The following is a 21,721-nucleotide window of genomic DNA, read 5'->3' on the forward strand; positions in this document are numbered from 1 at the left end:
GGAGCCTGCTTCTCCCTCTGCCTTTGTCTCTGCCTCTCTCTGTGTCTTTCATGAATAAATAAATAAAAATCTTTAAAAAACCACAAAACACAATGTACCAAATTTATGGGATGCATGAAAGCAGTGCTACGGGAAAATTTTGTAGTTCTAAATTCTTACATTAAAAAATAAGAATGATATGAAATCAACACCTAACTTTACAACTTAAACTAGAAAAAGAGCAAACTAAATTTAAATATAGCATAGGGAAGTTAATAATAAAGATTAGAGAAGAGAAAAATGAGACAGAGAAAGAAAAACAATAGAGAAAATCAGGGAAATCAGAAATTGGTTTTGAGAAAGATCAACAAAATTGACAAAATGTTAGCTAGGTGGACTAAAAAGAAAAGTGAGAAGGCTCAGATTATTAAAATCAGAAATGAAAATGAGGACATTACTACTAATTATATAGACATTAAAAGGGGTATGAGAGAGTATTATGAACAGTTGTACAAACTGAGTAACCTAGATAAAACAGACAAAATCTTAGAAAAACAAAACCTATGAAGGACTAAATCACAAGTATACTGACAATCTCTACACTTAAAACTATTAGGATTAAATCAGTACTCAAAAACCTCCTAGTAAAGAAAAGCCGTGGCCCTGACTGATTGGTGAATTCTAACATTTAAAGAAGAACTAACACCAACTCTTCTTAAAATTTTCCAAACAAATTGAAGAGGAGAGAACACTTTCTGACTCATCCTGTGAGGCCAGCATTACCTTGATACCAAAGCCAGACAGAGATACTACAAGGAAAGAAAACTTAGGACCCAAATCCCCTTATGAATATTAATGTAAAAATCCTCAGCAGAATGTAAAAAAAAACTGAATTTAGCAGCATATTAAAAGATTTATACACTGCAACTAAATGGGATTTATTTCTGGAATGCAAGGATGGCTCAACATACAAAAATCATTTAATGTAATACACTACATGATCATCTCAATTGATGCAAAAAAAGCATTTGACAACATTCAACACCTTTTCATGATAAAAACATTCAACAGACTAGGAAGGGAAGGAAATTAAAAATTACATCAATGTAATAAAAGCCATACATTAAAAATCCATAGCAAACATCATATGCAATGGTGAAAGACTAAGATTTTTTCCTTTAAGATCAGGAACAAGACAAGCATTACTACCTTTGCCACTTTTATTCAAGATAGTACTGTAAGTTCTAGCCAGAATAATTAGACAGGAAAAAGAAATAAAAGCATCCAGGTTGGAAAGGAAAAAGCAAAATGACCTCTTCATTGATGATATGTTCATATATGTAGAAAACTGCATATATTCTACAAAAACCTATTAGGGCTTATGAATGAATTTAGCAAAGTAGCAGGATACAAGGCCTATATGCAAAAATCAGTTGCATTTTTATACTCTAATAATGAACAGTCTGAAAAATAAATTATGAAAAGAATTCCACTTATAGTAGCATCAAAAAGAATAAAATACCTAGGAATCAACTTAACCAAGGAGGTAAAAACTTGTATAATGAAAACTATGAAACATTGCTGAAAGAAGTTTAAAAAGACATAAATAAGTGGGAAGCACATCTCATGTTCATGGATTGGAAGACTTAATACTATTAACATGTCAGTACTATCTCCAAGCAATTTACAGATTCAACATAATCCCTATCAAGATCCCAGTCACATTCTTTTTACCAAGATAGAATAACCCATACTGAAATTCATATGGAGTCTGAAAGTTCCCCAAATAGCTGAAACATTTAAAAAAAATATATATAGGGATCCCTGGGTGGCGCAGCGGTTTGGCGCCTGCCTTTGGCCCAGGGCGCGATCCTGGAGACCCGGGATCGAATCCCACGTCGGGCTCCCGGTGCATGGGAGCCTGCTTCTCCCTCTGCCTGTGTCTCTGCTTCTCTCTCTCTCTCTCTGTGACTATCTTAATTAAATAAAAATTAAAAAAAATATATATATATAATTTATTTATTCATGAGATTCATACAGAGAGAGGCAGAGACATAGGCACAAGGAGCCCGATGCAGGACTTGATCCCAGGACCCTGGAATTACAGCCTGAGCCAAAGCAGACACTCAACCACTGAGCCACCCAGGCGCCCCTAGCCGAAACATTCTTGGAAAAGATCAACAAAACTGGAGAGTTCATACTCGTGATATCAAATATTACTACAGTAATCAAAGCAGTATGGTACTAGCATAAAGACAGACATGTATACACCAATGGAATAAAATAGAGCCCAGAAATAAACCCTTGCATATATGGTCAGATGCATTTTGACAAGGAGGCCAAGACCATTCAACAGGAGAAGAACAGTCATTCAACAAATGCTGCTGGGAAAACTGGATGGATATCCATGCAAAATGATGAAGGTAGGCCCTTATCTAACATCATATACAAACATTAGCTCAAAAGGAATCAAAGAATGAAATGTAAGACCTGAAACTTTCAGAAGAAAATTTTTAGAATTTATGCATCAAAAGATAGTATCAACAGAGTAAAAAGGCAGCTTAATGGATTGATACTGCCTCATATCCATTTGGGTGGCTGTTGTCAAAAAACAAGAAAACGTTGACAAAATGTGGATAATTGGAACCATTATGCAGTGTTGGTGGGAATGTAAAATTGTATAGCTGACATGGATAATGGTATGGAGGTTCCTCAAAGAATTAAATAGTTGAAATGGAATTTAAATAAAAACTTATAAAAATTTAAATATAGAATTACCATGCAGCAATTCTACTTCTGGGCATATATCAAAAAGAATTGAAAGCAGAGTCCCCAAAATATATTTGTACACCTGTATTCATAATAACATTATTCATGATAGTCAAAAGGTGGAAGCAACCAGGTGCCACTGATGGATGAATGAATAAGCAAAATGAGGTACATGTATTATATACATTCTCCATGGAATTTTATTTAGCCTTAAAAATGAAGGAAATTCTGATACATGCTACAACATAAATGAACCTCGAGGACATTTTGCTATTTGAAGTAAGGCAGTCATAAGAAGACTAATACTGGATGATTCCATTGATAGGAGATATTTAGAGTTGTCAAAATCATAGATTCAGAGTAGTTTTGCCAGGGGCTAAGGGGTGGGGGGAATGGGGAGTTGCTGTTTAAGGGGTGTGGAATTTTAGTTTTATTAAAAAAAAAAAAAAAAAAGAGAGAGCTCTGGGGCGCCTGGGTGGCTCAGTTGGTTAAGCGTCCAAGCTCTTGATTTCGGCTCAGGACATGATCTCAGGGTCATGAGAAGGAGCTCCGTGTTGGGCTCTGTGCTCAGTGGGGAGCCTGCTTGAGATTCTGTCCCTCTCCCTCTGCCCCTCCCTGCTGCACTCTCTCTAAATAGATCTTTAAAAAAAAAAAAAATGAACTCTGGAGTTGGTTGGTGGTGATGGCTGCACAACATTATGAATGTATTTTATACCACTGAGCTGTACGCTTAAATATGGTTATTATGGTAATTTTTTTGTTGTGTGTATTTTACCACTATAAAAAATTGGGAAAAATGCCTGGGGTTATCTGAGAGAGTTAATTCATTTTCAATTATCTTTAAATCTTTTCTGTTAAGTTCAGAAAAAAGTGTCTGCTTGGTCCTACCATGTCTTTAGAATTTCCCTAACTTTTTAACCAGGCTCAGAGCCTTCGGTAGGAAATAGTATTTAGCTAGGACTTAACTAGCCTTCTTTTGCTTTCTTCGTGTTTATTTTTGTAACTAAAGTAGTAGATTTCTTGTCCTGTGACTGGAACTATGGTTGATTAATCCAAAGTTGCTTAAAGCAAGAATTATAAAAAAGGAGATATTCAGACCTTACGTAATATTTTAACTTACTGCACATACATGCATACTTAGTAAATAGTATCAATAACATAAGTTGCTCTGGGGGGAATACAGAAGATTCTCAGCATTGTGCCTCCTCTTCCTCTTCAGCACTACACTGTGGACAGTTGATCCAGGTTCATCTGGGGCATCTTGGCTTTGTGAGCAGTTTCATGTTCTGAATTCAGGCTTATCTCCTCCTCTTCTTACTGTTTTGTTTAGGCATGTGTGATTTCTGTATCACCTCTAATTTCAATTTTACACAAATTAGCACTCCTGATTCATATGTTATCATTAATTCTTTTGGTCTGAATTCAGTAAAGAAGCTATATTCTGATTGTTCAGAATTTATGTTTTAAAAGCTCTAGGATGTGGGAAATATCAGAGAGGGTGACAGAACATGAGAGACTCCTAACTCTGGGAAATGAACAAGGGGTGGTGGAAAGGGAGGTGGGCCGGGGGGTTGGGGTGACTGGGTGATGGGCACTGAGGGGGGCACTTGATGGGATGAGCACTGGGTGTTATGCTATATGTTGGCAAATCGAACTCCAATAAAAAGAAATTAAAGAAAAAAAAAAAGCTCTAGGATTTGTTGCTTTGCCAGTATTAAAAAGTTGTAATTGGAGTCCCAGCTGCAGGACCTTAGGCAGCTGTGGTTGTCATTTTGGCTTTTTTTCTATCCAGGTGCGGAATGCGTGTGTGTGTGTGTGTGTGTGTGTGTGTGTGTGTGTGAGAGAGAGAGAGAGAGAGAGAGAGAGAGAGAGCAAGCGCGAGAGCTTCTCTTGGTAGCATCTTACAAGTTAGGATAGTTCCACCAGCGTGTGAGAGGTGTTCTCCAGTTCAATTTCCCAGAGAAAACCTCTGAGAAGATGGGCCAGGCAGATCATTTCCAGCAAGTGACAGCGGTAACAAGGTCACGAGCTCCTGTGGCAGGTACCCTGGCTGGGGGAAGCCATCTGATGCTCAGACACAACAGAACCGAAGCCATTTGCAGAGGTTTTCTCTCTCAGAGAACCTCCCCTAAAGTCTGTATTTTTTTTTTAAGATTTATAAATAAATAAATTTAGAGAGAGAGTGAGTAAGCAAGCAGGGAGAGGGGCAGAGGGAGAGAATCTATAAACAGATTCCCAGCTGAACACGGAGGCCAATGTGGAGCTCCATCCCACAGCCCTGAGATCATGACCTGAGCAGAAACCAAGAGTTGGAGGCTTAACCAACTGAGCCACCCAGGCGCCTCACCCCCTGAAGTCTTATGATTTTCTTGTTTCTTCCTAATTTATCACCAGATTTTAAAGAGATTCACCTATATTGGATCTTTCTATATAATACAACTTAGTTCTCATAGACACCCCTATTTTCATGCTGTTGTTTTGTGATACTAAATTGAATTAAAGTAAACAACTGGCATTACCATGTTTGTGCCATAACCACTGTACCTCTTGTTCAGCTTAAAGGTCAGTTGGTGAAGGCAAACCTGTGTGTACTAGACTCTCAAGTGTGGCTGCAAGCCTTAAGCCGTCTCCCGGGTGTGGGCATTTGGTGTACACTAGGCACAGGTTTTATAAGCAAGGGAGAGTGTAGGTCGTTGGCCAATGGCTGTCCTTGTCAGTGGCTGGTGGTGAGAGGGCTTCTCCTATATCTTTTCTTTGTGGCAAATGATACTGGTTTTCCATTTAGATAGTAATATAGAATCATATTTTTCAATAAGTGGTTTTAAGTAAGAATGTAAATTGTTTTAAAGGAAAAACCTTGAGAAATAATTACTTAGGTGGTATGTCGATTTGACAAACCCTGTGAAGAGGGTATAGGACCAGTGACCTATGTGAAGGTAACAGCGAAATAGAGGCAGGAGGGGGTAGAGCGGAGCACCCATCCCTGTCTCGGGGGGTGGGGGCATTGGGCTCCATCTTATTTTGTTATGATTCAAAGGAGCAGTGGTAACATCCAACATAGTAGTCATTCCCTCAGGACGGATGATGGAGGTCATCCTTGGGATGTCCAGCATAGTGGGAAGGACACAGCTCTGGAACAGGGCTTGATTCTGCCATTTATTTCACATGTGACACTTTAGCAGTTGTTTAGCCTCTCTGTGCCTCAGTATCCCCATCTCTAAAATGCCGATTTTATCCCTCACACCGTTACCATGAGGATTAAATGGGGTGATGAAAGCATTTAAGTGTTGTCCACATACTGCTCAACTAATGTTATGGGAATGTTAACAACTGTTCTTCCTACCTCCGATGGCTGTTTTAATGATCCAATTCAATTTATATTTTTATTTGAAAGTGATAGCAAAATATGAGAATATTGAGTATGGTCTTTATAGCCATCATCATCTTTCTTTCATTGGTTTAAGAACTAAAATTACTAAAGGGCAAGGATTTTGTTAAAATTACTTTAGGACTTAAATATGTTGCCTCCTCTTTGAAGATCAGCCAGTCAGCCACTTTCCACATTGTCATGGGTTTGAGAAGAGGCACATGGCCCTGCCTCTAACCTAGGCTGATGGAACTCTGTTCTCTTGATATTCTCAGGTGTATGGTAAACCCAGAGCTGGCTTTTAATCACAGTCCCACCACTCATTAGCTGTATGACCTGGAGCAAATGACAGACCCTAGCCAACTTAGGAATCCCTCCTGTAAAACAGGAGGAGAAGTAATAATAGCCATGTCACAGGGTTGATGAAAAATGCAAAGCCTGGAGCACAGATGCTAGTACTGTCAGTACTTGACCCCATCCCTTCTTCTCACTGCCACTGTGTTGGACATTGGACTACATACAAAGAGGCATTTCAGAGCAATTTTTAGAGTCTGGGCATGGTAAGGGTACACCTACTGGAGGAAGCAAAGACCAGAACCAGAAGTGGTGTGGAATTGTCTCTTGAAAATTCGTTTAGTAAATAAATAGATGGAAGATGTTCAATATTATATGGCTTATTAAGGAAACACAAATTAAAATGAGGTATGTATACAAAATAGTGAGCTTTTGATATACGTTTAGTGAAATAGGCATTCTAGATGTTCATTGTGGTAGTGGAAAGGGTAGCAAACCTTTCAATGTATGTTTCTTTTTAATTGAGATATAATTCACATACCATAAATTCACCCTTTTAATGTGTGCAGAATTATGCAAGCATCACCAATATCTGATTTCAAAAATCCTGTACCCATTAAGCAGCTGTTTCCTATTCTCTCAGCTCCAACCACCAATCTGTTTTCTGTCTCTATGGATTTGCCTATTCTGGATATTCATATAAATCACACAAAATTTGATCTCTTATGTCTGGCTTCTTTCACTTAGCATTGATGGACATCTGGGCTGTTTTCCACCTTTTGGTTTTTGTGAATAGTGCTGTTATGAACTTATATGTACATGTATTTGAGTACCTATTTTCCATTCTTTTGGGTTTATACTTAGGAAATTTCTGGGCCATATGGTAATTCTGGATTCTCATTCATTTTTGAAGCATGTTTTTTGGCCAGAAACAGTCTTGGTTGACTTTAAATTTTTTTTTTTTTCTGACTTTCAGCACTTTGAATATGTCATTCCATTACCTTCTAGCTGCCATGGTTTCTTTCTTTTTTTTTTTTTTTTTTTAAACATGTTCATTTATTCATTTATTTAATAAATATTTATCAAGTGTCTGCTATATGATAGCATATATGATAGCTATATGATAGGTGTTTTTGTTTTTTCCTTTTAGGTATTTGGGATTGACTGCCATGGTTACTGCAGAGCCCAGCTGTTAGTCTTACTGAAGATGCCTTATACTGAATGAGCCATTTCTCTCTTGGTGCTATCTCCTTGTCCTTGGCCTTTGACAGTTTGATTATGATGTGTCTAGGTCACATCTCTGAGTTTTTCCTACTTGGAATTTGCTGAGCTTTTTAGATGTCCTTCAGAAACCTTTTGGAAGTTTACTCAGATCTTGCTGCCTTGTCCTTCCTTTGTTTCTGGACTTCTCAATATGCATATGCTGATATACTTGATGGTGTCTCACATATCTTTGAGTCTGTGTTTATTTCTCATCTCTCTCTCTCTTTTTTTTTTTTTTCCTCAGGTTGCATAATCCCAGTTGGCCTATTTTCAAGTTTGTTGATTCTTCTGCCTGTTCAAATCTGCTGTTGAGCTCCTCTAGCAGAGTTTTCATTTAGTATTTTTCAATTCCAGAATTTCTATTTGGTTCTTTTTTTAATAATTTCTAACTCTTTTTTGATACTTTCCATTTGGTGACACATTATCTCCACTCTTTCCTTTAGCTCTTTAGATATGGTTTCTTTCATTTCTTGAACAAACTTAAAATAACTGATTTAAGACTTGTCTAGTAGGGATTTCTCAGAAACAATTTTTATTAACTCTTTTTTTCTTGTATATGGACCATACTTTTGTTTCTTTGTTGTATTGTGATTCTTTGTTGAAAACTGGACATACAGAATAATATAATGGATATCAGATTCTCTTCTTCACTCACATTCATAGTTTGTTGTTATTTGGTTAGTGACTTTGTGAAGTCACATGTGACCACCAAAGTCTCTGCTCAGTTCGTTTACTGGTCAGCTAATGATTAGAGGTTTCCTTAAATGCTTAGATCAGTAAGTCTCCCAGTCTTTGCCAAGGATCTCTATGTACATATTGGGACATGCTTTCAGTGCTCTGGCAGGTACTTGATAACTCTGCCATGGCCTTCACTTCCTGTTTGCATAGAATCTCAAGGTCAGCCCCAGGGGAGAACTTGGGGCCTTCTCATGTCTTTCTTGAGCATGCACAGTGCTTTTGCATGCAAATTGCCTTCTAATTTCCCAAGAAACCTCCAAACTCCCCATGGAAGGTTTTCCAAAGCTTCCATGGGAGCTTCTAGCTTTTCCTTCTAAGCTTTTTGTTCAGCCAGTTTACCAAAACTGTTATCCTTTGCCTCAGCTGTGATATTAAATAATTGCTTCTGATTATTTTCAACAAATGCCCTTAAGGAAAAAGAAAGATAGCTTTGCAAGTGGAGTCATCCAGGAAGGAAGGAAAGGAAAAATAATGACAATTCTCTAGGAAAGGGGCTTTGATGGAACTCAACACCATTCTGCCCCTTAAGCTGCTGTCAGGCTGCTGGCTTCCATTCTGATTGCAGATGCTGGTTATTAGGGCTGCTGCAGAATTGGGGAGCAGTGGATGGGAATAGGGCAAGTTAAAATGCCACAAAGGTCTTTTATTCTTACAAAAATTCAGCCATTTTTCTTGAATAAACACTCCATAGATTACTGCAAACCTTTGGTTAATTTCTAGAGTTCTGAAAAAGTTGCTTCTGATGATTTTTTGCCAGGGTTCTTATATGTTTTACAGAGGGGAGGCTCTTTGTCCTTATTCCACTGTTTTGCTGACTTTTTTCAATGTATATTGAGTCTTAGACTTATACCCCATGAATTAATCCCAAAGCAAGGGGGAAAAAAACATGTCCACCAACATGTTTACTAGTGTTATTTATAATAGTGAAGAATTCAAAATGTTCTAAATGAGTAACAGCAGGGAAAAGCATATAAATTCTGGGTCACACTATTAGGTAGCTGTATAAGTGAAAGAGGAGGCCTGGGTGGTGGGATTATAACATGGAAGCTGTAACTCCTGGTTCTAGAGTCTGATATACTGGGTTATAGTTTGGCTCTGAGATTTATAGTAAATGACTTGCAGCAAATTAATTTGTCTCTATAAGCCTCAGTTTCTCATCTATAAAATGGTGGCAGTTCCATAGTGGTGCTGAGAGCTTTCACAGAAGGTGTCCAGGTGATATGCTTGGCTCAGTCATTGCTAGCACCTAGAGGATGAATATACAACCTATAATTCTGCCATTGTAGTGCCTTTTCTTCCAATCTTGGTTTTTCCACGCACTGCCAAGGGATTTTTTTTTTTTATTTTGGTTATAGCATACATAAAATTTTACATCCTCCCAGTTTATTTGCCATTATATCACTGTTGTCGCTGTCGATCAACAGAAAATTCTTTATGACATATGATAGGATTATGGGTTGTACATTTTCTCTTTTCCATTTTATTGTTTTTTTTAATCAGTGGGAAAGATAAATGTATACTCATAGTAAGAATCTCTTCTTGGGATATTTGTGTGGCTCAGTTGGCTAAGCAGGTGACTCTCGGTTTCAGCTCAGGTCATGATCTGGGATCTAGCCCTGCATCTGGATTCCGTGCTCAGTGGGGAGTCCGTTTGAGGACTATCTCTCCCTCTGCCCCTCTCCCCCACTCATGCTCTCTCTAAAAATAAATAAATCTTTAAAAAAGATGAAGAATCTCTTCTTAAAGAAGGTGGAGCTCTTTAGGAGGGTCTAGTCAGGAGTACTCTCCATTAGACACTGGGATGGTGGAAATTTGCTTCTAGGTGCATTTTTAGGGACTTTTTGGTAACCAGTATTTCTTGAGTCTCTGCAAGAGGCTGGGATGTATTTACTGATCTTCTTCAAAGGGATCTTTTATTGAGAGTCCTGGAGGCTAGGGTTCACTGCTGCCTTCTTAGAGTGGGTTGTGAAAGTGGAGGTTAAAACCTAGGAACAGCCTTTTATTTTAAAAAAATTTGTTAAAGATTTTATTTATTTATTCATGAAGACAGAGAGAGATGCAGAGAGAGAAGCAGGCTCCTTGCAGGGAGCCCGATGTGGGACTCGATCCCAGGACCCTGAGATCACGACCTGAGCTAGAGGCAGATTCTCAATCACTGAGCCACCTAGGTGTCCTAGGAGCACCTTTTTAAATTCTGTCATTCAACCTAAGAGTTTCCCTGTGGGGCCTCCATTTCTTAATCTGCTGCTCATCCTTGCTTTTGATCTCTGTAACTTGGCAGGGCTTGTTTTTCCATTTCAGGTTCCGAGGTGCACCAATTATACCTGTGGCGGCCAAGCCTGGGGGACCAGAGGCCCCTGAAACAGAAGCTCCACAGGGCATCTCAGAGCTCATTGAGGTACTGTCAGCTTGAATCCAGGCTGGCCTCTGGCCCAAGCCCCACTCCGGCCCCTTGTATCCTGCTCAGTCTAAGGAACAGAAAGTGGGAGGCTCCTCAGCAAGAAGACTCTGAGCTTATTCCTTTAATCACTACCACCCCTCCCCCAGGCATATACTATACCTTGGTGTACCCTTCCTCACCTCCTTCTAGGACTTAAACCTAAACAGAAGGAGAGGCCTCACTCTCTAGCCTAAGGTCCTGAAGAGCTGTCCACACCCTTATAAGTCATTCTCTTCCTTCTCTTGTCAGCCACCCCCACTCAGACAGAATAGCTACTGCCTCGTGGGTCTCTGGGCCATATCTTCCATTCCAGGCCTTCAGACTATGCCAGTCTCCCCGTGGGTCACGATGTCTGATGGAGATGGGCCCAGCAGCAGGGCAGTGTGGCTTGGATCCTTGTGGTCTCCACTGGTGATCTCCAGTGGCCCTTCTGGGCATGGGCTCTTCCTCCAGGCTCAGTGCTAGTAGATACAGGGAGGGTGCCCAGCCACCACAGGGTGCCTAGGGCAGCCAGAGGGCAGCATGGGGTGGTGGGGTGATGGTGATGCTGCTGTGAGGATGGCAGTGACTGGACAGACCACAGTGTCCCTCGCTCAGAAGGGTGAATGGCAACTCTGGGATGGGACTCTGGCCACACCACCTATTCTCTGTGCGGCCTTGGGCACATGACCTGCTCTCTCTTGCCTGTGCTCCTTTAGTTGTAAAGTAGGGAAAAGAACACTTACCTGTAGAGTTGGCCTGCAGGTTTCATGAGGTTAATGTGTCCTGTGCTCATAACACATTGTGTGCCGGATCAGAGTTCACTGTGACAGTGATGGTGCTTACCACATAGCAGGACCTGTACTGTTCTTTTTTTTTTTTTTTTTAAAGATTTTATTTATTCATGACAGACACGGAGAGAGAGAGAGAGAGAGAGAAAGAGAGGCAGAGACACAGGCAGAGGGAGAAGCAGGCTCTATGCAGGGAGCCTGACGTGGGACTCGATCCCGGTTCCCTAGGATCACGCCCTAGGCTGAAGGCGGCGCCAAACCGCCGGGCTACCGGGGCTGCCCTGTACTGTTCTTTATGTAGTTTTCACAATGATCATGAACTTTCACAGTGGCCCTGTGAGACTCATATTATTTATCCCCATTTCACCAGGGAAGAGTCTGAGGCACAGAGAAGTTGAATAACTTGTTCAAGATCTCACAGCAAGTATGTGATGGAGCTGGTATTTAGTCCCAAATCAGTTGTTAGGTGTCTTTGGGGTCTACCTGCACCTGGACCCACAGAGCCAAAAACAGATGTGATCGTGTACACTGCCACCATGGTGCTGCTCTAATTGAGTTAACAAAGCAAACTTCTATGGCTGAGGCTTTTGTTACTTTTTCTTTTTCTTTTCCTTTTTTTTTTTTTTTTTTTTTAAGATTTTACGTATTGATTCATGAGAGACACAGAGAGAGAGGCAGAGACACAGGCAGAGGGAGAAGCAGGCTCCACACTGGGAGCCCGATGTGGGACTCGATCCCAGGACTCAAGGATCACACCCTGGGCTGAAGGCTGGTGCTAAACCACTGAGCCACCCAGGGATCCCCTTTTGTTACTTTTTCATCCACTTCAGAGAGCACTGGTCTGGGAGCCTAGGTCAGTTCTTTTTATTAAAGCAAAATTCAGAAATGCTATGAAAGATATTTGTGTATACCTTTAAGAAGCCTCTACAAAAGTCCCAGGCCAAGCCTGTTTTGAATCTTTAGTCTTTTTCCAGAACAATTGTTATCACAAGGCTGAGAGTTTGGAACATTCACTACCGAATACTTTTTGACAGCCTCTTTCCTAAAAACATCAGAAAGCAGTGAAATAAAAGGAATAATGCAGTCTTTCTTTTCATTTGTTTATTGGGAATTAGCTCTGACATCTCCAGGCACATAGATAGCATGAGGAAAATGGGCTGGCTATGGTCGAAGCGTGTGGGAAGCATCAACAGAGAAGCAGCAGCGGCACTGCAGACAGGGGCAATGCTGGCCATCGGTGGACGATAGGTGGTCCCTCTGTCTCTGTCTAGGCTGGAGCAGCAGCCTCACCCCTCCTGCCCGGCCATATACGGCAGCAGCCCTTTGCACCTGGGTCCTTGGGTCACCCTTCTCTCAGGCACTGTGCCAGCTGCTGGGGGTACTTGGAAGGATTCACGGCCCTGGTGGGAGACAAATAAACAATTGCTCACAATAGTGTGTTAACTGGCGATGGGGGCGGGGAGCACAGCCATACTGAAGGGGCTGAGAAACCTTCCCAGAGGCAGCGTCTCCCTGGAGAAGGAAGATGAAGCTGGCTGGTGTACTTCCAGGGCCTGCCCGTGGCTGGTGCCTGCTGGGGGAGGGCACATGGTGGGGGATGAGGCCTCCATGATACCTAGGGGCTAGACGATGACACATGTTAAATCCTGCTGGCTCAGAAAGCTGGGAAAGCATGTGAGGTCTGATCCATGTACCTCAGGTTGTCCTGCAGCAGGCTGTGGTGTGGAGGAGGGCCTGGAGACCAGCCTATTAGGAGGCTGTTGGTTATCCCAAAGAGAGGAGAGAGGAGACTTCTCCAGATGCCCTTTCCCTTTGTACCTATAGTAGGCTGGGGTATGGTGGGAGTCAGGGAGCTATGCACTTCTGAGCAGGGCCAGCTTGCCTAGGGACTGGCCATACCCTCTGCCCTGCTCCACCCTGCCCTGTTCAGCTCCTTTCCCCAGCAGCGTGTGGCACCTGCATGTGGCATCTCTTTTCTAGCTCCTGACGTCCCAGATATCCATCCCAACGAGAGACCCCTCAGGACCGCTCCTCATGTCTGTGGACCACTGTTTCTCCATCAAAGGCCAAGGAACTGTGATGACAGGGACCATCCTCTCAGGTTCCATCAGCCTTGGTGACAGTGTGGAGATTCCTGCCCTCAAGGTCAGTCTTACCTTGTCCTGCCTTTTTTGTCTCTCTAGTGGCAAGGGAGAGGGATGGTCCCTTTGCCTCCCCAATGGCTGAGCCAGCTCCCTGGGGCTGGCCCTCTGGCTCTGCTCTACTCCAACTTCTCTCCTGCCCTACCTGGATTCTAGAACCACCACTCTCCCTAGTTCTCATAATAGGTATAGGTATTGGAGGCCTGTGATGTGCCTTGATGAACCTCCCCAGTAGGTGTTCTTTGTAGATAAGGAAACAGAAGCTGTGGTGGGCTCAGGGTCACATGGTCAACAAGTGAGGGTGCAGGGCATACACCCTCCCTTTCTACAGGCTCTGTACATCAGAGTGGCAAGGACATGTAAACTTACTTCTGGGTACTTTTGGCCTTGCCGCAAGAATTTCAAATTCAACACAGTTACAGCCATTGTGTTGCTCGGAGTCATACAATCTAGAAGATATCCAGAGAAGTTTTATACTCATAGTGACCACTAGTAGATGCTGTGTTATCCCTTGGAAGACCTGTGGACAGTTACATGTCTCCCTTTTGCCCCCACCCCTGGTAACTACTGCCCTGGCTCTGATCTAAAAGGTGTTCAGTGGCCTTGATAGTTCCAGCTTCAGTGGGCTTTTCTTGTGGTTTTAGCATACTGGAGAAGAAACACTTAGAGCCTCCTCGACCACCCTTCTCTTCAAGGGAGTTAATGGTAGAGAAGAAGGGCTAGTTAGGACTAGGCAGATCTTATGAAGATACTTGGGGTCCAGGGTGGTTGTCTAGTTCTCCAGGGAACCTGGAGTGCAGGGATACAGGGGCATGCACTTGGCCCCATGTACTAAGCCAGGGACAAACACCAGCTTCTGGTTGAACTCACAGCCTAGGTCAGTGAACTCAGTTTGCCTGTTAACTGGGAGTTCTCCTTGGAGGGCTGTGTTGTCACAGATTCTGAGGTCATCTGGCTCACTAGATGTATTAGTCAGGGTCTTCCACAAACACAGAACTGAAAAGATGTGTATATATGTATACAGAGAGAAAGGAGTGTATTCTAAGGAGTTTGCTCTCACATGATTATGAAGCCCTGAAGGTTCAAAGTCCAAAGGATAGGCCAGCAGGATGGAGACCCAGGGAAGACTTGCACTTCAAGTCCGGAGGCTGTTGGCCAGCTGACTTTCTTCTTCCAGGGAGGTCAGTAGTCTTCCTGTTCAGACCTTGAGCTGATTGGGCAATATCTACCCAAATGGTGGAGGGTATCTACATTACTCAAGCCTACTCCTCTTTTTTTTTTTTTAATTTTTTTTTAAAGATTTTATTTATTCATTCATGAGAGACACACAGAGAGAGAGGCAGAGACACAGGCAGAGGGAGAAGCAGGCTCCATGCAGGGAGCCCAACGCGGGACTTGATCCCGGTCTCCAGGATCACGTCCTGGGCTGAAGGTGGCGCTTAAACCACTGAGCCACCAGGGCTGCCCAAGCCTATTCCTCTTAACATTAATCTCATCCAAAAAAGACCCTCACAGAAATATTCAGAATAATGCTCAACCAAACATGTCAGTATAGTGGCTCAGCCTATTTGAAATACACCATAAAATACACCATTACGCTGTGGGGGAGAACCATGATTATAGTGTCCACCATGAACAAGTCAGGGCAAGGGGCACCTCTACCTTGTGTTGGCCATTCTTGGTAGGATGTAGGAAAGAGGCATTTCGGGGTGGGAGAAATGACCAGGGCTTCCCCAGGTAGAGGAAATCTCAGCTTTAAATCATCCCACTCCACCCATTTTATGGTGGTGTGGCTGCTGCTCCCTTCTTCAAGAAGAGGGAGGACCAACCGCAAGTAAAGCTTCCCTTATGAGCCTGTGACTGGCTGGGTTCCTGGGTTCCCTGGGGCGACAGCGGGAGTTGAAGTACAATGCCCTTCCAAGTCCCAGGGCCTCCTCTGACTTAGGAACCATGTCCTAGGTCATAATCCCCTCCTCCACGGCTGTTGTAGACTGTCCTCTGAAGACCATTAGTCCTGGATAAACACCACTTAAATCAAATCCATGTTGCGCCAGGGACTAAAAGTGTAAATCTTAAAAAAATAAAGCACAAAATTATGAAAATAAACCAAACTTCTATTTAACAAAGTTAAGATTATTATAGTGCTGTGTGTTAATTCTTAGCTGGAACAGAGAATTACTCAAATGGTAAATTTTTTTGCCTTCTGGGTGCTCCCTGAAGCAGACCCCGAGGGGCCACCCTTATCTAGTATCCCTTCTGCCTCGGGGGACACCCTCATCTAGTATCCCTTCTGCCTCGGGAGAAGACACATTTGCAGCCTGGGAGAGCAGCTGAGGGGAGGAAGGTGGTGTCAGAAGAGGTCGCAAGTGGGACATAGACTTGAGTACAGTACCTGAGTGGGGAAAGGTGTTTGATGATAAGATCAGTGGCTGCCATGCTTGATCAACAGTATGGGATGGGGGAAGGCCAAGGCTGAAAGAGTCAGCCACATTAAACAGATAAGGATGTTTGAGTGGGGACTTGTTCTGAGATCTGTGGCTACTCTTTTCATCCTTATGAAGATGGAACTTGCCTATCAGGGTCCCATTACTGATGTGTAGTGTTTGGGTGCTTGGAAGGTGCTTGGCAAATATAATTTTCCTTCTGTTTTTGTTCACCAATTTCCCCTAGCCAACTTTTCAACTCTTTAGTGCTATGTTATTCTCTAATTTACTAGTCAGGGAAAGCATAACTTTTAAGTAGTGAACTTGAATATTTGACTGAAGAATTTTTTTTTAAAATTTTTATATATTTATGATAGTCACAGAGAGAGAGAGAGAGAGAGAGAGAGAGGCAGAGACACAGGCAGAGGGAGAAACAGGCTCCATGCACCGGGAGCCTGATGTGGGATTCGATCCCGGGTCTCCAGGATCGCGCCCTGGGCCAAAGGCAGGCGCTAAACCGCTGCGCCACCCAGGGATCCCAAATTTTCCAATTAAAGTGTATAAAGTGCAGTCTGCTTTCTCCTTTGCTGCTTATGGTAAAATGTCAGAGGAAAGGAATGAATTGAAGGTGCAACTGTTAGCAAAAAGTTACCTACACTTGATGATTTGGGAGATTCTTGGCCTTTCCAGATTTTAAGCGATGCTAAAAGTAGGAAATTCACTTTAGAAAGCATGCTCTGGAGAAAGACCAGTGATGAGGCTGGACAACCTTTGCTGTGGAGATTAGGTATGTGCCTCCTGGATCCAATCAAACATCTCAGCAGAAGTCAGGACTACAGACCGGCTTCTCTAGGAAGGATCTGTGGAGAACCCTCTTGTTTAATGGTGGAGATCCCCTTGACACATGAGAGACCCATGAGGTTTTTGAGATGTTGTATCAGCAAAAACACTGCCAGCCTAGACTAGAAGGAACAGGCCTGACGAAAAAAAATTTTTTTTTTTTTTAAAAGCAGTTGGACTTCTGGTATTGTCATTCTAGGAAACAGATTGATAGAATTACTCAGTTAACTCATGCTATCTTTCAAGAAAAAGGAAGAAGGAGCAGAGCCGTGGACACAAAGGCAGAGGCCAGAGAGGCCAGCCCAGAGGTGGAGGACCAAGCCACAGAGGGTCATTTTTAAGCTAGGAATGCTAACAGAAGGTGCTCTGCTGAATTTCAGATTTGCTTGGGTCCAGTGACCTCTGTGTTCCCTTATTTTTCCCCTATGCCTATATTTTGAAAGCAGAAAACTTGTCTTTTAAGTTCTACATGTCCACACATGGAGAGGCATTTGGCCCCAGGATGGGTCATATCAGTGCCTGATTAGGGGAGTTAAATGATACTTTTGAACTAATGGTAGTTTGATGAGATTTTGGACTTAAAGTGCACTATAGTGGGGAGAGAAATTGGGGGTGTTGGGATGGGGTGAAAGTATTTTGCCCATGGGATGGATGTGGATGAAGTTTTGGGGACTAGCGGGTGGACTGTAGTGGGTAGAATTGTGGCCCACAAAAGCTATGTCCACCTAGACACTCGGATATGACCTTATTTGAAATAAGAGTATTTGCAGACATAATTAAGGTAAGGATCTCAAGATGAGGTCATCCCAGTTCAAGTGGGCTGTTTATCCAAGGGTGTGTGTTCAGTAATACAGATTCTCAGGGAAGGGCCTATGGAGGCCAGAGGCTAGAGACTGGAGTGATGTAGCCCCGAGCTGAGGAACACCAGCGGCTGCTTGAAGCTGCCAGGTGCTAGGAGAGAGGTAGGGAAGGAATTCTTTTTCAGGAATTCTTTCAGAGGGCACCAGCCCTGCTGATACATTGATTCTGGACTTCTGGCCAGCAGAACTGAGAGAGAATATATTTCTGTTGTTTACTGCTACCAACTTTGATCACTGGTTAGGGCAGCCCTAGGAAATGAATGTGAATTTTGGATGGAAAGGACTGAAATCAGAACAAGCCTCAAGTCCTTTGTAGTTGTGGGCACACCTCTTAACTCTTTTGAGCTTTAACTTTGTCATGAGGGACGGCCGGGGTGCTGTGAGGGTGGTATGAGCTGCGCGCACATTGGCAGTACAGGTTAATGATAGAATCAGGCCTGCTGTGTACTGATGGCCAGCTCTGTTCCTTCCTTTTCATGTAATTCCCACCCAACAGGCGAGAAAACCTAGGCCTAGGTCTGTTAAGCAGCCAGAAAACCAAGCCAGCATTTGAAGTCATTCCTCTGGCTCTGAAGACCAGGCTGTGTCCACTATGTCCACTGTCCCTGGAGTCTCCAAGGAGATGCCAGGGCTAGTGGTGCTTTCATCTCTGGGGTAGGACCCTCCAACCTCCAGAGCAGCTTTGTAGGGGAGCGGGGCACCCCACTGAGGCCTCTCCCGGGCCCCAGAGCCTATAAAAACACATTTCAGGAGCTCCTGAGGTCTAGAGCTCCTGACCTCCTCTTGCCCCCGCTTTCCACTAACCGTAATTGGTGGCCGGTGCCTATCGGGCACTGGGAACGTTGCAGCATGGGGGCTTCAAACTAGATGGCCCTCCTCCCAAACCTGGTGACATCCCTGTCAGATTTCACTAATCAATTTGGACACATCTGACCGCTTGAACTCCCTCAGAGGCAGGGCACAGCCATTCCAAATAAACAGTCACATTCCCCTCCTGGCCAGGGCTGGCCCGTCGGAGCCAGTCAGACCCTGGCCCCTGCCTCTGCTGCCTGTGTCTGTTCCCAGCTGGGGCCCATTAGCCGAAGGAGGAAGTGTTGGGGAACGAGAGTGGAGGAGAAAAACCAAATCCCATTTAGATCCCAGAATGGCGTAAACACCAGACATCCCGAGATTCGCCAACCTTCTCCTCAGGCTTTTTGGTTCTCTTGATCCTCAGCCTGGGAAATCCCTCTGGTCACATCTGATCTTGGGATTTAAGGCTAGTGATGTTTGCAATGGCAGTTGGCTATCAGGGTTGTCACATCAGAAATAGAGCCACGGACTACGGAGGAAGAGAGAGAGAGAGAGAGATCTGCAAGTTCACAGGCAAATTCTTGGCTTCTCTGTGTCTCACTAATTCATCACAAACTGAAGTCTTGCCTTGGTGCAGGGCCTCTGGAAGAGTCGCACTGTGCTGTCATGGCCACTAGGGATGGCAGATGGAAGATTGCCAGCATCAAGGAGGCACATGGGTTTTAGGTGATAATTCTTGTCAGCCCTATCATTGCCATTCAGTAGTCCTATTCTGTGGAATTCCTCTTGTGGAGTACAGGGCACCTCTCAGGTTATTAGGAAACGGTCCTTTTTAGGGCTGCTAAATGCACTCTTAAAATGGAAATACGCTTCACAGCCCACACTGTCTCCTTCTGATGATGGTGACAAACATTAATAGGTATATACAGGGGACTATTCAGTTGGTAAAACTATTAGAGAAAAGTTCAGAGTGTGGTAGCATAGGCCTCCAGATCAGGTCCACATTCATATTTCTTTTTCTTTTTTTTTCTTTATAAAAAGCCCCTCGGGATCCTTGGGTGGCGCAGCGGTTTAGCGCCTGTCTTTGGCCCCGGGCGTGATCCTGGAGACCCAGGATCGAATCCCACATCCGGCTCCCGGTGCATGGAGCCTGCTTCTCCCTCTGCCTGTGTCTTTGCCTCTCTCTCTGTGACTATCATAAATAATAAATGAAAATTAAAAAAAAAAAATTAAAAAAAAAAAAAAGCCCCAGAAAAGAAAAAAAAAAACTTTCTTAAATACCACTAGGCATTGTTACTCTTACCTTTGCCTCCATCCTTGGGTGATGATCACAAGGAGAGAGAAAGCTGTGACATCTGAAAAGATGCATTTTCTCTCCTCAACAAGCACACAGCTGTATCTCTGCCTGCCCTGCCCATCCCCCACTCCTAGTAACCCTCCTCCTATTATCCTTATTTCTCACCTGGAAGCCTTGGTGGGCTGTGCCCTACCTTTGAGCACATGACCTCTTACCTTATGAATCCCTTTGTGCCCTCCTTTGATAGCTGCTCCCTCCCATGGGTGCTGTGGGTTGGCACTTAGGCCCTCCCTGGCACTGTATCTGTCTCTGTGACTGTGTCTTCCACCATGTGCATCTCCTGGAGGGCAGAAGCTGGGTCTTATCCATCTCTGTGCCTTTAGCACCCCTTTTGGGCCCAGAGGAGGCCCCAGAAACTGTTTTATGAACAAAACAGTAGGGGAAACCCAATAAAGCAAATAAGCGATTTGTTTTGTAGTAGGATTTTGATTCAAAATAGAAAATGAACCACCAGAGGGCTGGGTTTGGGCTGCTCCCCTACTTCATGGGTCCAGATGGAGAAACCTGGAGCTGGGAAGCTGGCAGTTTCCTACTATGGCTTTCTTCTCTTTGAGGCTCACATCTTGATACTTCACCAGTGAGTAGCACCAGAGGTATTCCTGTGTCCCAGTGCTGGCTCATTTTCAGGGAATGGTTATAAATCAGGTGCCCAGGGCTAGAGAACTGGATTCCAGAGCCACCTGTGCAAATCAGCTCTCAAGACTGAGCTCCCTCAGCCTCTGTGTCTTTTATCAAAAATGTAAGGCCAGATCTTCATCCTTAATCATTTCCTGTTTCAGAATATCTATAAGTAAGGAAGGCTTTCTATGAATTTGCTGTTTTCAAGGTTGTTGGCTTTGGAATGGAAACTCCTGGGAGTCTGTTCCCTGTACCTGGATGTCACTTGTACTAGGAATGTGTATGTGACAGAGCAAAGGGGGATAGGGAAGGAGAAAGGGGAGTGAAGGAAATGAGCATTTTGGAAAGGCTGGGGCAAGGAAGGCAGAGGCAGAGGCAGGCGTTGGTCAGGAGGTCCTATGATCAGATCTCCTTTCACTTGGGGTCCTGTGTCAGGGGTTGTCTGCCATTAGGCCCTTGCCCTCCAGCCTCCCCTGTGTCCCACTGGAACTGTGGCCTTCTGTGGCTCCAGTGCCCACCTACCAGCCTAGCCCAGACCCTGGCTGCTGATAGGTAGGCTGATGGCAGGGGCTTTGTAGAGCCATACTGTGTCCTGCTTTTCTGCTGGTGGGCCTCTGATCTCCAGGATGAAATCTGAAGTGCCCTGTGTGGCAGGGAGCAGAATGTAGTCTCACCCTTGTCACCTCTCCAGCCTCAGTTGCTTTTTGTTTTTTTTCTACCACCTCCCCTCTAATTCAAATCACAGTTTGTTCCCTGAATTTATGAGTCCATTTCTGTTTGCTTGTTCATTCATTTTTTAGATTCCACACATAGGTGAAATCAAGGTGTTTGCCTTTCTGGGTGTGACTTCACCTCTCTGACTCCAGCTTCAGTTTCTCATCCTAGAGCCATACCAGCTGTTTCATGCTTCATGTATTAGTCAGGGGCCCTAGTGGCAAGTGACGGAAACACACCTCAGGCTGGCCTGACATGAAACGGGCAGGCTGGCTCTGTTACTGAGAAGCGAGGTGGGGCTGGCACCTCCTTCCAGACCCATTCTATGTGGGCTGTTCTCGTAGGCCTTGCCCCAG

The 21,721-nt window shown here is 43.7% G+C and overlaps 1 protein-coding gene across 9 annotated transcripts in view; it reads left to right on the forward strand.

Moving 5' to 3' along the window:
* The window catches only part of EEFSEC (eukaryotic elongation factor, selenocysteine-tRNA specific), a 266,024-nt gene that overhangs the window by 120,708 nt on the left and 123,595 nt on the right, over positions 1 to 21,721 (forward strand). For all 9 annotated transcript variants that reach the window (XM_038565476.1, XM_038565470.1, XM_038565471.1 and 6 more), the window contains exons 3-4: positions 10,712 to 10,808; positions 13,601 to 13,765. In XM_038565476.1, coding sequence (XP_038421404.1) covers positions 10,712 to 10,808; positions 13,601 to 13,765 — 262 coding nt within the window. The remainder of the gene's footprint in view (positions 1 to 10,711; positions 10,809 to 13,600; positions 13,766 to 21,721) is intronic.

The sequence above is a fragment of the Canis lupus genome, chromosome 20, assembly GCF_011100685.1.
Source record: "Canis lupus familiaris isolate Mischka breed German Shepherd chromosome 20, alternate assembly UU_Cfam_GSD_1.0, whole genome shotgun sequence".
In the NCBI taxonomy this organism is placed as follows: domain Eukaryota; kingdom Metazoa; phylum Chordata; class Mammalia; order Carnivora; family Canidae; genus Canis; species Canis lupus.